Source organism: Salvelinus fontinalis, chromosome 11 (genome assembly GCF_029448725.1).
Source record: "Salvelinus fontinalis isolate EN_2023a chromosome 11, ASM2944872v1, whole genome shotgun sequence".
In the NCBI taxonomy this organism is placed as follows: Eukaryota; Metazoa; Chordata; class Actinopteri; order Salmoniformes; family Salmonidae; genus Salvelinus; species Salvelinus fontinalis.
Window position 1 is genome coordinate 5,772,828 of NC_074675.1, and position 17,642 is coordinate 5,790,469.

The window sequence follows — 17,642 nt, forward strand, 5'->3', positions numbered from 1 at the left end:
ACAAACAATACTGTCATCACATCTACTAGTCTAGAGCGACCACCTGACCACCACAAACAATACTGTCATCACATCTACTAGTCTAGAGCGACCACCTGACTACCACAAACAATACTGTCATCACATCTACTAGTCTAGAGCGACCACCTGACCACCACAAACAATACTGTCATCACATCTACTAGTCTAGAGCGACCACCTGACTACCACAAACAATACTGTCATCACATCTACTAGTCTAGAGCGACCACCTGACCACCACAAACAATACTGTCATCACATCTACTAGTCTAGAGCGACCACCTGACCACCACAAACAATACTGTCATCACATCTACTAGTCTAGAGCGACCACCTGACCACCACAAACAATACTGTCATCACATCTACTAGTCTAGAGCGACCACCTGACCACCACAAACAATACTGTCATCACATCTACTAGTCTAGAGCGACCACCTGACCACCACAAACAATACTGTCATCACATCTACTAGTCTAGAGCGACCACCTGACCACCACAAACAATACTGTCATCACATCTACTAGTCTAGAGCGACCACCTGACCACCACAAACAATACTGTCATCACATCTACTAGTCTAGAGCGACCACCTGACTACCACAAACAATACTGTCATCACATCTACTAGTCTAGAGCGACCACCTGACTACCACAAACAATACTGTCATCACATCTACTAGTCTAGAGCGACCACCTGACTACCACAAACAATACTGTCATCACATCTACTAGTCTAGAGCGACCACCTGACTACCACAAACAATACTGTCATCACATCTACTAGTCTAGAGCGACCACCTGACTACCACAAACACAGGTTACACACAGCACATCTACTAGTCTAGAGCGACCACCTGACTACCACAAACAATACTGTCATCACATCTACTAGTCTAGAGCGACCACCTGACTACCACAAACAATACTGTCATCACATCTACTAGTCTAGAGCGACCACCTGACTACCACAAACAATACTGTCATCACATCTACTAGTCTAGAGCGACCACCTGACTACCACAAACAATACTGTCAGCACATCTACTAGTCTAGAGCGACCACCTGACCACCACAAACAATACTGTCATCACATCTACTAGTCTAGAGCGACCACCTGACTACCACAAACAATACTGTCATCACATCTACTAGTCTAAAGCGACCACCTGACCACCACACACAATACTGTCATCACATCTACTAGTCTAGAGCGACCACCTGACCACCACAAACAATACTGTCATCACATCTACTAGTCTAGAGCGACCACCTGACTACCACAAACAATACTGTCATCACATCTACTAGTCTAGAGCGACCACCTGACTACCACAAACAATACTGTCATCACATCTACTAGTCTAGAGCGACCACCTGACCACCACAAACAATACTGTCATCACATCTACTAGTCTAGAGCGACCACCTGACCACCACAAACAATACTGTCATCACATCTACTAGTCTAGAGCGACCACCACAAACAATACTGTCATCACATCTACTAGTCTAGAGCGACCACCTGACTACCACAAACACAGGTTACACACAGCACATCTACTAGTCTAGAGCGACCACCTGACTACCACAAACAATACTGTCATCACATCTACTAGTCTAGAGCGACCACCTGACTACCACAAACAATACTGTCATCACATCTACTAGTCTAGAGCGACCACCTGACCACCACAAACAATACTGTCATCACATCTACTAGTCTAGAGCGACCACCTGACCACCACAAACAATACTGTCATCACATCTACTAGTCTAGAGCGACCACCTGACTACCACAAACAATACTGTCATCACATCTACTAGTCTAGAGCGACCACCTGACTACCACAAACAATACTGTCATCACATCTACTAGTCTAGAGCGACCACCTGACTACCACAAACAATACTGTCATCACATCTACTAGTCTAGAGCGACCACCTGACTACCACAAACAATACTGTCAGCACATCTACTAGTCTAGAGCGACCACCTGACTACCACAAACAATACTGTCATCACATCTACTAGTCTAGAGCGACCACCTGACTACCACAAACAATACTGTCATCACATCTACTAGTCTAGAGCGACCACCTGACTACCACAAACAATACTGTCATCACATCTACTAGTCTAGAGCGACCACCTGACCACCACAAACAATACTGTCATCACATCTACTAGTCTAGAGCGACCACCTGACTACCACAAACAATACTGTCATCACATCTACTAGTCTAGAGCGACCACCTGACTACCACAAACAATACTGTCATCACATCTACTAGTCTAGAGCGACCACCTGACTACCACAAACAATACTGTCATCACATCTACTAGTCTAGAGCGACCACCTGACTACCACAAACAATACTGTCATCACATCTACTAGTCTAGAGCGACCACCTGACTACCACAAACAATACTGTCATCACATCTACTAGTCTAGAGCGACCACCTGACTACCACAAACAATACTGTCATCACATCTACTAGTCTAGAGCGACCACCTGACTACCACAAACAATACTGTCATCACATCTACTAGTCTAGAGCGACCACCTGACCACCACAAACAATACTGTCATCACATCTACTAGTCTAGAGCGACCACCTGACCACCACAAACAATACTGTCATCACATCTACTAGTCTAGAGCGACCACCTGACCACCACAAACAATACTGTCATCACATCTACTAGTCTAGAGCGACCACCTGACCACCACAAACAATACTGTCATCACATCTACTAGTCTAGAGCGACCACCTGACCACCACAAACAATACTGTCATCACATCTACTAGTCTAGAGCGACCACCTGATCACCACAAACAATACTGTCATCACATCTACTAGTCTAGAGCGACCACCTGACCACCACAAACAATACTGTCAGCACATCTACTAGTCTAGAGCGACCACCTGACCACCACAAACAATACTGTCAGCACATCTACTAGTCTAGAGCGACCACCTGACCACCACAAACAATACTGTCATCACATCTACTAGTCTAGAGCGACCACCTGACCACCACAAACAATACTGTCATCACATCTACTAGTCTAGAGCGACCACCTGACCACCACAAACAATACTGTCATCACATCTACTAGTCTAGAGCGACCACCTGACCACCACAAACAATACTGTCATCACATCTACTAGTCTAGAGCGACCACCTGACCACCACAAACAATACTGTCATCACATCTACTAGTCTAGAGCGACCACCTGACTACCACAAACACAGGTTACACACAGCACATCTACTAGTCTAGAGCGACCACCTGACCACCACAAACAATACTGTCATCACATCTACTAGTCTAGAGCGACCACCTGACTACCACAAACACAGGTTACACACAGCACATCTACTAGTCTAGAGCGACCACCTGACCACCACAAACAATACTGTCATCACATCTACTAGTCTAGAGCGACCACCTGACTACCACAAACACAGGTTACACACAGCACATCTACTAGTCTAGAGCGACCACCTGACCACCACAAACAATACTGTCATCACATGGTTGTTCCAGGTCAAGACATGATCACTGCCTAACCTCAAATCCTTCCAATAAGATTTGACCTGTGAAGTTTGACAGAGATACACTCATCAATCATCATAGACTAGGAGGCTAGTCCCAGCACTGTGCTGCCCTGGTAGACTAGGAGGCTAGTCCCAGCACTGTGCTGCCCTGGTAGACTAGGAGGCTAGTCCCAGCACTGTGCTGCCCTGGTAGACTAGGAGGCTAGTCCCAGCACTGTGCTGCCCTGGTAGACTAGGAGGCTAGTCCCAGCACTGTCCTGCCCTGGTAGACTAGGAGGCTAGTCCCAGCACTGTGCTGCCCTGGTAGACTAGGAGGCTAGTCCCAGCACTGTCCTGCCCTGGTAGACTAGGAGGCTAGTCCCAGCACTGTGCTGCCCTGGGCCTGGTAGACTAGGAGGCTAGTCCCCGCACTGTGCTGCCCTAGTAGACTAGGAGGCTAGTCCCAGCACTGTGCTGCCCTGGTAGATTAGGAGGCTAGTCCCAGCACTGTGCTGCCCTGGTAGACTAGGAGGCTAGTCCCAGCACTGTGCTGCCCTGGTAGACTAGGAGGCTAGTCCCAGCACTGTGCTGCCCTGGTAGACTAGGAGGCTAGTCCCAGCACTGTGCTGCCCTGGTAGACTAGGAGGCTAGTCCCAGCACTGTGCTGCCCTGGTAGACTAGGAGGCTAGTCCCAGCACTGTCCTGCCCTGGTAGACTAGGAGGCTAGTACCAGCACTGTGCTGCCCTGGGCCTGGTAGACTAGGAGGCTAGTCCCAGCACTGTGCTGCCCTAGTAGACTAGGAGGCTAGTCCCAGCACTGTGCTGCCCTGGTAGACTAGGAGGCTAGTCCCAGCACTGTGCTGTGCTGCCCTGGTAGACTAGGAGGCTAGTCCCAGCACTGTGCTGCCCTGGGCCTGGTAGACTAGGAGGCTAGTCCCAGCACTGTGCTGCCCTGGTAGACTAGGAGGCTAGTCCCAGCACTGTGCTGCCCTGGTAGACTAGGAGGCTAGTCCCAGCACTGTGCTGCCCTGGTACACTAGGAGGCTAGTCCCAGCACTGTGCTGCCCTAGTACACTAGGAGGCTAGTCCCAGCACTGTGCTGCCCTAGTAGACTAGGAGGCTAGTCCCAGCACTGTGCTGCCCTAGTAGACTAGGAGGCTAGTCCCAGCACTGTGCTGCCCTAGTAGACTAGGAGGCTAGTCCCAGCACTGTGCTGCCCTAGTAGACTAGGAGGCTAGTCCCAGCACTGTGCTGCCCTAGTAGACTAGGAGGCTAGTCCCAGCACTGTGCTGCCCTAGTAGACTAGGAGGCTAGTCCCAGCACTGTGCTGCCCTAGTAGACTAGGAGGCTAGTCCCAGCACTGTGCTGCCCTAGTAGACTAGGAGGCTAGTCCCAGCACTGTGCTGCCCTGGTAGACTAGGAGGCTAGTCCCAGCACTGTGCTGCCCTAGTAGACTAGGAGGCTAGTCCCAGCACTGTGCTGCCCTGGTAGACTAGGAGGCTAGTCCCAGCACTGTGCTGCCCTGGTAGACTAGGAGGCTAGTCCCAGCACTGTGCTGCCCTGGTAGACTAGGAGGCTAGTCCCAGCACTGTGCTGCCCTGGTAGACTAGGAGGCTAGTCCCAGCACTGTGCTGCCCTGGTAGACTAGGAGGCTAGTCCCAGCACTGTGCTGCCCTGGGCCTGGTAGACTAGGAGGCTAGTCCCAGCACTGTGCTGCCCTGAGCCTGGTAGACTAGGAGGCTAGTCCCAGCACTGTGCTGCCCTGGGGCTGGTAGACTAGGAGGCTAGTCCCAGCACTGTGCTGCCCTGGGCCTGTTTACAAGCTAGCTACACACAGTCAGTCAGTCAGAACCATGAATTATTAAAGGAACCAGCCAATAGGAATAGGTAGGAATTTGATTTATGGATGACTGGCAAACTGTGCTAACGCATAGTGCTGAGGAAGATACGAGCAACACTGCAGGCGCCACAAAACACCCGTTGTTGTCAAGACCCATTTTATAAATGAAATACTTCAGCATTCTGGGAGCACACATTATGATTGGTGGAGAGACATGACAACCAGAGTCGAGTCGAGGAGGAAGGAGACAGAGAGGAGGGAGGAGAGGAGGAAGGGGACAGAGAGGAGGGAGAGGAGGAAGAGGGAGAGGAGGAAGAGGAGGGAGAGGAGAGACTCAGCAACACAGTATAAGATGCACCCGCCTGGGAGGAACCGTGTTACAGGGGAAGACTCAGGCGAAAGCTTCAACAAAGTGACAACACAAAAGCCTGTCTGGTCCTCAGTCCTCACACACTGCTAGTGATGACAAGGACAGAGAGCCATCTCTATCAGTTGTAGTAGAAGTAATGACTGGAGGTCTGCTGAAAGCAGCTAGCATTACCCGCTCCAGTAGCAGTCGTCCATTCAGCCTGTAGATAATAACATTCAGTCTCATAACAAGGAAGGAGAGAGACAGAGGGAGGCTGGCTGGCTGCCTTCAATATTTACTAGCATTATTCTATGTTTATTTCACAGTGCTCATGCGTGGCCAAGCAACAGATTGTCTTTCTGGCTGAGCTCTTACAGTCATAGCAACAAACGACACACTAACAGTGTCAGTGCAGTGGGGACTTACAACTGGGGGTTATTCTGCACAGTAAGACTCCTGAAAATGGAAGACACATTTGGAAGACCATTTAATAGATAGGCTAGTTCTAACTTCTCTCACTGAGGCAGATATCTAAACAGAAACCTAAGCCCCGAAGAGACAAGTCCTATAGGTCTCTCCTGAGTGGTGAAGAGTCCTATATGTTTCTCTTCTTAACTTGTTATGGATAGGGGGCAGCATTTTCACGTCCGGATGAAAAGCATGTCCAGAGTAAACTGCTTGCTACTCAGTCCCAGTTGCTAATATGTGCATATTATTAGTAGATTTGGATAGAAAACAGTCTGAAGTTTCTAAAACAGTTTGAATGATGTCTGTGAGTATAACAGAACTCATATGGCAGGCAAAAACCTGAGAAAAAAATCCAACCAGGAAGTGGGAAATCTGAGGTTTGTAGGTTTTCAACTCTGCTTATCCAAGATAGTGGAAATGGGGTCATGTTGCACTTCCTAAGGCTTCCACCAGATGTCAACAGTCTTTAGAACCTTGTTTGATGCTTCTACTGTGAAGTGGGGGCGAATGAAAGATTGAGTAAGGTCTCTCCCAGAGTGCCACGAGCTGACCATGCGCGTTCATGTGAGAGTTAGCTTGAGTTCCATTGCATTTCTGAAGACAAAGGAATTCTCCGGCTGGGACATTATTGAAGATTTATGTTAAAAACATCCAAAGATTGATTCTATACTTCGTTTAACATTTTTCTACGGACTGTAATATAACATCTTGGACTTTTCGTCTGTACTTTCCGCTGGACTTGCACGCGCGTCGTGAGTTTAGATTGTGTACTGAACACGCGAACAACAAGGAGGAATTTGGACATAAATGGACATTATCGAACAAAACAAACATTTATTGTGGAACTGGGATTCCTGAGAGTGCATTCTGATGAAGATCATCAAAGGTAAGTGAATATTTATAATGCTATTTCTGACTTCTGTTGACTCCAACATGGCGATATCTCTTTGGGTTGATTTGTAGTCTGAGCGCCGTACTCAGGTTATTTTATGGTTTGCTTTTTCCGTAAAGTGGATCTAAAATTCCATGTATAACACTTGTATTTTCATCAACATTTATGATGACTATTCCTGTAAATTGATGTGGCTCTCTCCAAAATCACCAGATGTTTTGGAGGTAAAATATTACTGAACATAATGCGCCAATGTAAACTCAGATTTTTGGATATAAATATGAACTTTACCGAACAAAACATACATGTATTGTGTAACATGAAGTCCTATGAGTGTCATCTGATGAAGATCATCAAAGGTTAGTGATTAATTTTATCTATATTTCTGCTTTTTGTGACTCCTCTCTTTGGCTGGAAAAATGGCTGTGTTTTCTGTGACTAGGTACAGACCTAACATAATTGTTTGGTTTGCTTTCGTCGTAAAGCCTTTTTGAACATCGAACACTGTGGCTGGATTTACAACAAGTGTATCTTTAAAATGGCGTAAAATACATGTATGTTTGAGGAATTTTAATTATGGGATTTCTGTTGTTTTGAATTTGGCGCCCTGCAGTTTCACTGGCTGTTGACGAGGTGGGACGCTACCGTCCCACGTACCCTAGAGAGGTTAACTGTTCTGGGGAACTAACGGGAAATAATGTGACCGGTGAAATGAAGGACGCCATCTGCTTGATCTCCTAACACGTTGAACAAGTTGACTGGAGGTATTAACTTAACAAGCAGCTACAGATATACACATTTATTAAAAATTAAATCATTGACGGTATTGAAAAAAACTATCCTGTGACTATTTACAAATACGGTATACCACCAAAGACTACTTGATAATCTGAAGGAGACTAACCTGGATAAATAAACGTGAGGTTGAATGACCATGAGCTCTCGCAGTACCTTGAGTCTTTGTGTGTGTGTGTGTGAGAGAGAGTGTTTACCTTGATAGTCTTCATCTGCTCCGTCAGCATCCATGGCATTCTCATCTTCATCCTCGTCATCGTAGTTATAGTTGGGGTCGTAGGTCAAATACTTCAGACAGATGCTGATGACGGTGCCCACATGTGGATAAACCTCCTTTGGACACCTGGAGAGAGAGAGAGAGAGAGATTGAAAAGTCCTTCATGGTTGAGTTCCCTTTAGTTTCCACTAATAAAGACTCCCATCTCTCAGCCTTTCTTCTCCTCATGGTAATCTGGGAGGATAGACAGCACCACAGTAATCTCCCAACACTAGTTGTCCCTCTCTCCCTCCCAAACACTTGTTTGATGTAATCCATAAAAGGCACAAGATAGAACGGATGAAAGGGTTTCTAATCACAGAAACAGTGGGAGGCTAAACGTCGACGAGAAGCGAGACTAGAGTATCCAATCACAACGCAGGTCCAAACACTTCAGGGTGAACGTGAATAAACTACCCAGTTCACTGAGAATTCTGGGATTCATTTTTTCTGTCGTTCTGTGTTTCTCTGAACATAAAAAACAAAACCCCCTCCCGACCTCTGAAGCCGTTTAAAATAAGACATGTGTCTCTCACCTCCTGACGAAGGACTCGAAGGCCTGGATGCAGTATTCTCTCAGCTCGTCATCGTCTATGTTACAGAACTTCACCACCAGAGGAATGATCTTCTCCAAGTACTCACCTGAGGACACGCGGACACACACGTTAATAATTCCATTCAAACTGAATGTTAGCCGTCAATCTATTAGTAACAACTTCATATTCTTTCATCTAAATGTGACATGAAGGGAAGCAAGCCTCCCGAATTAAAAAAAAAAGGCCCAGAACTCACTGAGAAAAGCAAATTACAAGTTACAGCTAGATAAAGGCTTTTGTGGTTTTAGCAAAATTGTAGAGCGAGCTCTTTCAAGATGACAAGAGAAGTTAATTAAAACAGGGGATGGCAGGATATGGAGAGAGACCGGGGGGAGAAATAGTTTTGGAGTGCTGCTCTTCACTGAAGTAATCTACCGCATCTTAATCACTGCCGTCTCTGGCTCATCAAACACAGCGTGTGATTGGTTGATGGGGTGGGAGAAAAAGAGGAGCTAGCCTCAATGACTCCTCTCTCCGTTTCCCTCCACACTCCAGAACACTCTCCCTCCTCCACTCTTCCAGAGAGAGGAGAAAGTGACAGATTGACAGGTAAATAAGGACAGAAAGAGGAGAGTCTCCCGTCTCATGTCACAAACTTTCACGTCCCTCCACGTCCTTGACCAGGAGTAATGGCTTCTCTCAAACATCAAGGAGACAATGACTTCCTTCGGGGTTATTTTAAAAAGAAGTCTGATGGAAAAGAAATAGTCTAATATATTATTTCACCTAGAAAATTATAAAATACTTCAATTGCCTAGGCTCCCCAAGGAGCCGTGGGCTCGACTAAGTACAATAGCTAAAACAAACACATCTAGCCTAATTGAAATCTAAAAGGTGTTCCCAGGTGGACTTGGCTGAAGTCTGGCTGTCGATAAAACCTAGGAGAGAGAAGTGACGGGAGAGAGAGAAGAGAGACAGAGAGACAGAGAAACAGAGAGAGACAGAGAGAGAGAAGAGACGGGAGAGAGAGAGAAGAGACGGGAGAGAGAGAGAAGAGACGGGAGAGAGAGAGAGAGAGAGAGAAGAGACGGGAGAGAGAGAGAGAGAGAGAAGAGAGACAGAGAGACAGAGAAACAGAGAGAGACAGAGAGAGAGAGAGAGACGGGAGAGAGAGAGAAGATACGGGAGAGAGAGAGAAGAGACGAGAGAGAGAGAGAAGAGACGAGAGAGAGAGAGAGAAGAGACGAGAGAGAGAGAGAGAAGAGACGAGAGAGAGAGAGAGAGAGAGAGACGGGAGAGAGAGAGAGAGAAGAGACGGGAGAGAGAGAGAGAGAAGAGACGGGAGAGAGAGAGAGAGAAGAGACGGGAGAGAGAGAGAGAGAGAGAGAGAGAAGAGACTGGAGAGAGAGAGAGAGAGAAGAGACGGGAGAGAGAGAGAAGAGACGGGAGAGAGAGAGAGAGAGAAGAGAGAATGAGAGACAGAGAAACAGAGAGAGAGAGAAGAGACGGGAGAGAGAGAGAAGAGACGAGAGAGAGAAGAGACGGGAGAGAGAGAGAAGAGACGGGAGAGAGAGAGAGAGAGAGAGAAGAGACGGGAGAGAGAGAGAGAGAGAGAGAGAGAGAGAGAGAGAAGAGACGGAGAGAGAGAGAGAGAGAGAGAGAGAGAGAGAGAGAGAGAGAGAGAGAGAGAGAGAGAGAGAGAGAGAGAGAGAGAGAGAGAGAGAGAGAGAGAGAGAGAGAGAGACGGAAGAGAGAGAGAGAGAGAGAGACGGGAGAGAGAGAGAGAGAGAGAGAGAGAGAGAGAGAGAGAAGAGACGGGAGAGAGAGAGAGAAGAGACGAGAGAGAGAGAGAGAGAGAGAGAAGAGACGAGAGAGAGAGAGAGAGAGAGAGAGAGAGAGAGAGAGAGAGAGAGAGAGAAGAGACGAGAGAGAGAGAGAGAGAGAGAGAAGAGAGAGAAGACAGAACAGCTCCAACTGATACATATTAATTCAGCCCGCTCTAACCACTAGGGTTAGATGGTTAGGTTACCTGCCGCCTAACGAAGGGGTTAATAACTTGACAATGTTGGCTAAATTGTTTGACATTTCCAAACATTAAAAAAAGGTCCAAAATGTTCTGACATTGTGTCTCACACAAATGACTGCAGTGTTTCTCTTTCAACTGTTCAACTAGAAAAAGAAAGATATTCCAATATGTGATCTACATGACTAATATCACTAGCCCATGTCTGTGTGTCTCCATGAAACTCACCGATTCTGTGTCCGGCCTGTCTGCTGATGGCTGCGATACACTGGATGTAGGTACGTGTGGTGGACATGGAGTCATTACGGGACAACTCTGACAGCAGGTGTTCAATAAGATCCACAAACACCAGGTTCCCACAGGACATGACCAGGTGACCCAGAGCGATGATGGTCCTCTTCCTGACCGCCAGGCGGGGGCTGGTCAGCTGAGGAAGTAGGCAGGACAGGATGGAGGGGTGAAAGTTGACCAGGAGACCCCCCTGTCTGTTAGAAGAGAGGGAGAGGTTAGCACTATGTTATGTAGTGTTATGTAGTGATAGACTACGTAGGGTCTGGTTAGCTGAGGAAGCAGACAGGATGGAGGGGTGAAAGTTGACCAGGAGACCCCCCTGTCTGTTAGAGGAGAGGGAGAGGTTAGCACTATGTTATGTAGTGTTATGTAGTGATAGACTACGTAGGGTCTGGTTAGCTGAGGAAGCAGACAGGATGGAGGGGTGAAAGTTGACCAGGAGACCCCCCTGTCTGTTAGAGGAGAGGGAGAGAGGTTAGCACTATGTAGTGTTATGTAGTGATAGGCTACGTAGGGTCTGGTCAGCTGAGGAAGCAGACAGGATGGAGGGGTGAAAGTTGACCAGGAGACCCCCCTGTCTGTTAGAGGAAAGGGAGAGAGGTTAGCACTATGTAGTGTTATGTAGTGATAAGCTACGTAGGGTCTGGTCAGCTGAGGAAGCAGACAAGACAGGAGGGTGAAAGTTGACCAGGAGACTAGAGGTTGGCACAGGAGTAAAAAAATAATTCCTGTCCCGTCTAGTCAAATATTTTCCCGTACTGTTCTGATCCAGCAACAGTTATTTAACCCCAGAATATTGTCCCGTCACAAACTAATTATTACAGGCAGAAATCAGAAATAACTTCAGATATTCAATTGACTGTAATAAAGTAATCCAATGAACATCTATAGTGTATAATGGGTCCAGACCAGCGGTCAGACAGTGGAGAACACACACACCAACCTGGGTCCAGGCCAGCGGTCAGACAGTGGAGAACACACACACACACTACCTGGGTCCAGACCAGCGGTCAGACAGTGGAGAACACACACACCAACATGGGTCCAGACCAGCGGTCAGACAGCGGAGAACACACACACCAACCTGGGTCCAGACCAGCGGTCAGACAGTGGAGAACACACACACCAACATGGGTCCAGACCAGCGGTCAGACAGCGGAGAACACACACACCAACCTGGGTCCAGACCAGCGGTCAGACAGTGGAGAACACACACACCAACCTGGGTCCAGACCAACGGTCAGACAGTGGAGAACACACACACCAACCTGGGTCCAGACCAGCGGTCAGACAGTGGAGAACACACACACAAACCTGGGTCCAGACCAGCGGCCAGACAGTGGAGAACACACACACCAACCTGGGTCCAGACCAGCGGTCAGACAGTGGAGAACACACACACCAACCTGGGTCCAGACCAGCGGCCAGACAGTGGAGAACACACACACCAACCTGGGTCCAGACCAGCGGTCAGACAGTGGAGAACACACACACCAACCTGGGTCCAGACCAGCGGTCAGACAGTGGAGAACACACACACCAACCTGGGTCCAGACCAACGGTCAGACAGCGGAGAACACACACACCAACATGGGTCCAGACCAGCGGTCAGACAGTGGAGAACACACACACCAACCTGGGTCCAGACCAACGGTCAGACAGTGGAGAACACACACACCAACCTGGGTCCAGACCAGCGGTCAGACAGCGGAGAACACACACACCAACCTGGGTCCAGACCAGCGGTCAGACAGTGGAGAACACACACACCAACCTGGGTCCAGACCAACGGTCAGACAGTGGAGAACACACACACCAACCTGGGTCCAGACCAGCGGTCAGACAGTGGAGAACACACACACACCAACCTGGGTCCATACCAGCGGTCAGACAGTGGAGAACACACACACACACCAACCTGGGTCCAGACCAGCGGTCAGACAGTGGAGAACACACACACCAACATGGGTCCAGACCAGCGGTCAGACAGCGGAGAACACACACACCAACCTGGGTCCAGACCAGCGGTCAGACAGTGGAGAACACACACACCAACCTGGGTCCAGACCAACGGTCAGACAGTGGAGAACACACACACCAACCTGGGTCCAGACCAGCGGTCAGACAGTGGAGAACACACACACAAACCTGGGTCCAGACCAGCGGCCAGACAGTGGAGAACACACACACCAACCTGGGTCCAGACCAGCGGTCAGACAGTGGAGAACACACACACCAACCTGGGTCCAGACCAGCGGCCAGACAGTGGAGAACACACACACCAACCTGGGTCCAGACCAGCGGTCAGACAGTGGAGAACACACACACCAACCTGGGTCCAGACCAGCGGTCAGACAGTGGAGAACACACACACCAACCTGGGTCCAGACCAACGGTCAGACAGCGGAGAACACACACACCAACATGGGTCCAGACCAGCGGTCAGACAGTGGAGAACACACACACCAACCTGGGTCCAGACCAACGGTCAGACAGTGGAGAACACACACACCAACCTGGGTCCAGACCAGCGGTCAGACAGCGGAGAACACACACACCAACCTGGGTCCAGACCAGCGGTCAGACAGGGGAGAACACACACACACACCAACCTGGGTCCAGACCAGCGGTCAGACAGTGGAGAACACACACACACACCAACCTGGGTCCAGAACAGCGGTCAGACAGTGGAGAACACACACACACACCAACCTGGGTCCAGGCCAACGGTCAGACAGTGGAGAACACACACACCAACCTGGGTCCAGACCAGCGGTCAGACAGTGGAGAACACACACACCAACCTGGGTCCAGGCCAGCGGCCAGACAGTGGAGAACACACACACCAACCTGGGTCCAGACCAGCGGTCAGACAGTGGAGAACACACACACCAACCTGGGTCCAGGCCAGCGGTCAGACAGTGGAGAACACACACACACCAACCTGGGTCCAGACCAGCGGTCAGACAGTGGAGAACACACACACCAACCTGGGTCCAGACCAGCGGTCAGACAGTGGAGAACACACACCAACCTGGGTCCAGACCAGCGGTCAGACAGTGGAGAACACACACACACCAACCTGGGTCCAGACCAACGGTCAGACAGTGGAGAACACACACACACCAACCTGGGTCCAGACCAGCGGTCAGAGAGTGGAGAACACACACACACATCAACCTGGGTCCAGAACAGCGGTCAGACAGTGGAGAACACACACACACACACCAACCTGGGTCCAGGCCAACGGTCAGACAGTGGAGAACACACACACCAACCTGGGTCCAGGCCAGCGGCCAGACAGTGGAGAACACACACACCAACCTGGGTCCAGACCAGCGGTCAGACAGTGGAGAACACACACACCAACCTGGGTCCAGGCCAGCGGCCAGACAGTGGAGAACACACACACCAACCTGGGTCCAGACCAGCGGTCAGACAGTGGAGAACACACACACCAACCTGGGTCCAGGCCAGCGGTCAGACAGTGGAGAACACACACACACCAACCTGGGTCCAGACCAGCGGTCAGACAGTGGAGAACACACACACCAACCTGGGTCCAGACCAGCGGTCAGACAGTGGAGAACACACACCAACCTGGGTCCAGGCCAGCGGTCAGACAGTGGAGAACACACACACCAACCTGGGTCCAGACCAGCGGTCAGACAGTGGAGAACACACACCAACCTGGGTCCAGACCAGCGGTCAGACAGTGGAGAACACACACACCAACCTGGGTCCAGACCAGCGGTCAGACAGTGGAGAACACACACCAACCTGGGTCCAGGCCAGCGGTCAGACAGTGGAGAACACACACACCAACCTGGGTCCAGGCCAGCGGTCAGACAGTGGAGAACACACACCAACCTGGGTCCAGACCAACGGTCAGACAGTGGAGAACACACACACACACCAACCTGGGTCCAGGCCAGCGGTCAGACAGTGGAGAACACACACACACACCAACCTGGGTCCAGACCAGCGGTCAGACAGTGGAGAACACACACCAACCTGGGTCCAGACCAGCGGTCAGACAGTGGAGAACACACACACCAACCTGGGTCCGGGCCAGCGGTCAGACAGTGGAGAACACACACACACACCAACCTGGGTCCAGACCAGCGGTCAGACAGTGGAGAACACACACCAACCTGGGTCCAGACCAGCGGTCAGACAGTGGAGAACACACACCAACCTGGGTCCAGACCAGCGGTCAGACAGTGGAGAACACACACACACACCAACCTGGGTCCAGACCAGCGGTCAGACAGTGGAGAACACACACCAACCTGGGTCCAGACCAGCGGTCAGACAGTGGAGAACACACACACCAACCTGGGTCCAGACCAGCGGTCAGACAGTGGAGAACACACACCAACCTGGGTCCAGGCCAGCGGTCAGACAGTGGAGAACACACACCAACCTGGGTCCAGACCAGCGGTCAGACAGTGGAGAACACACACACCAACCTGGGTCCAGACCAGCGGTCAGACAGTGGAGAACACACACCAACCTGGGTCCAGGCCAGCGGTCAGACAGTGGAGAACACACACCAACCTGGGTCCAGACCAGCGGTCAGACAGTGGAGAACACACCAACCTGGGTCCAGACCAGCGATCAGACAGTGGAGAACACACCAACCTGGGTCCAGACCAGTGGCCAGACAGTGGAGAACACACACACCAACCTGGGTCCAGACCAGCGGTCAGACAGTGGAGAACACACACACCAACCTGGGTCCAGACCAGCGTTCAGACAGTGGAGAACACACACCAACCTGGGTCCAGACCAGCGGTCAGACAGTGGAGAACACACACCAACCTGGGTCCAGACCAGCGGCCAGACAGTGGAGAACACACACCAACCTGGGTCCAGACCAGCGGTCAGACAGTGGAGAACACACCAACCTGGGTCCAGACCAGCGGCCAGACAGTGGAGAACACACCAACCTGGGTCCAGACCAGCGGTCAGACAGTGGAGAACACACCAACCTGGGTCCAGACCAGCGGTCAGACAGTGGAGAACACACACACCAACCTGGGTCCAGACCAGCGGTCAGACAGTGGAGGACACACACACCAACCTGGGTCCAGACCAGCGGTCAGACAGTGGAGAACACACACCAACCTGGGTCCAGACCAGCGGTCAGACAGTGGAGAACACACACCAACCTGGGTCCAGACCAGCGGTCAGACATTGGAGAACACACACCAACCTGGGTCCAGACCAGCGGTCAGACAGTGGAGAACACACACCAACCTGGGTCCAGACCAGCGGTCAGACAGTGGAGAACACACACCAACCTGGGTCCAGACCAGCGGTCAGACAGTGGAGAACACACCAACCTGGGTCCAGACCAGCGGTCAGACAGTGGAGAACACACACACCAATCTGGGTCCAGACCAGCGGTCAGACAGTGGAGAACACACACACCAACCTGGGTCCAGACCAGCGGTCAGACAGTGGAGAACACACCAACCTGGGTCCAGGCCAGCGGTCAGACAGTGGAGAACACACCAACCTGGGTCCAGGCCAGCGGTCAGACAGTGGAGAACACACACACCAACCTGGGTCCAGACCAGCGGTCAGACAGTGGAGAACACACACCAACCTGGGTCCAGACCAGCGGTCAGACAGTGGAGAACACACACACCAACCTGGGTCCAGACCAGCGGTCAGACAGTGGAGAACACACCAACCTGGGTCCAGGCCAGCGGTCAGACAGTGGAGAACACACACCAACCTGGGTCCAGACCAGCGGTCAGACAGTGGAGAACACACACACCAACCTGGGTCCAGACCAGCGGTCAGACAGTGGAGAACACACCAACCTGGGTCCAGGCCAGCGGTCAGACAGTGGAGAACACACACACCAACCTGGGTCCAGACCAGCGGTCAGACAGAGGAGAACACACACACCAACCTGGGTCCAGACCAGCGGTCAGACAGTGGAGAACACACACACCAACCTGGGTCCAGACCAGCGGTCAGACAGTGGAGAACACACACACCAACCTGGGTCCAGACCAGCGGTCAGACAGTGGAGAACACACACACCAACCTGGGTCCAGACCAGCGGTCAGACAGTGGAGAACACACACACCAACCTGGGTCCAGACCAGCGGTCAGACAGTGGAGAACACACACACCAACCTGTGTCCAGACCAGCGGTCAGACAGTGGAGAACACACACACCAACCTGGGTCCAGACCAGCGGTCAGACAGTGGAGAACACACCAACCTGGGTCCAGACCAGCGGTCAGACAGTGGAGAACACACCAACCTGGGTCCAGACCAGCGGTCAGACAGTGGAGAACACACCAACCTGGGTCCAGACCAGCGGTCAGACAGTGGAGAACACACCAACCTGGGTCCAGACCAACGGTCAGACAGAGGAGAACACACACACCAACCTGGGTCCAGACCAGCGGTCAGACAGTGGAGAACACAACAACCTGGGTCCAGACCAGCGGTCAGACAGTGGAGAACACACCAACCTGGGTCCAGACCAGCGGTCAGACAGTGGAGAACACACCAACCTGGGTCCAGACCAACGGTCAGACAGTGGAGAACACACACCAACCTGGGTCCAGACCAGCGGTCAGACAGTGGAGAACA

The 17,642-nt window shown here is 50.9% G+C and overlaps 1 protein-coding gene across 2 annotated transcripts in view; it reads right to left on the reverse strand.

The window, feature by feature from the left end:
• Window positions 1–17,642, reverse strand: part of cand1 (cullin-associated and neddylation-dissociated 1) — a 73,948-nt gene that overhangs the window by 33,336 nt on the left and 22,970 nt on the right. For both annotated transcript variants that reach the window (XM_055937233.1, XM_055937234.1), the window contains exons 5-7: window positions 10,959–11,215; window positions 8,708–8,813; window positions 8,113–8,258 (exon numbers count right to left, since the gene is read on the reverse strand). In XM_055937233.1, the coding sequence (XP_055793208.1) occupies window positions 8,113–8,258; window positions 8,708–8,813; window positions 10,959–11,215 (509 nt within the window). The remainder of the gene's footprint in view (window positions 1–8,112; window positions 8,259–8,707; window positions 8,814–10,958; window positions 11,216–17,642) is intronic.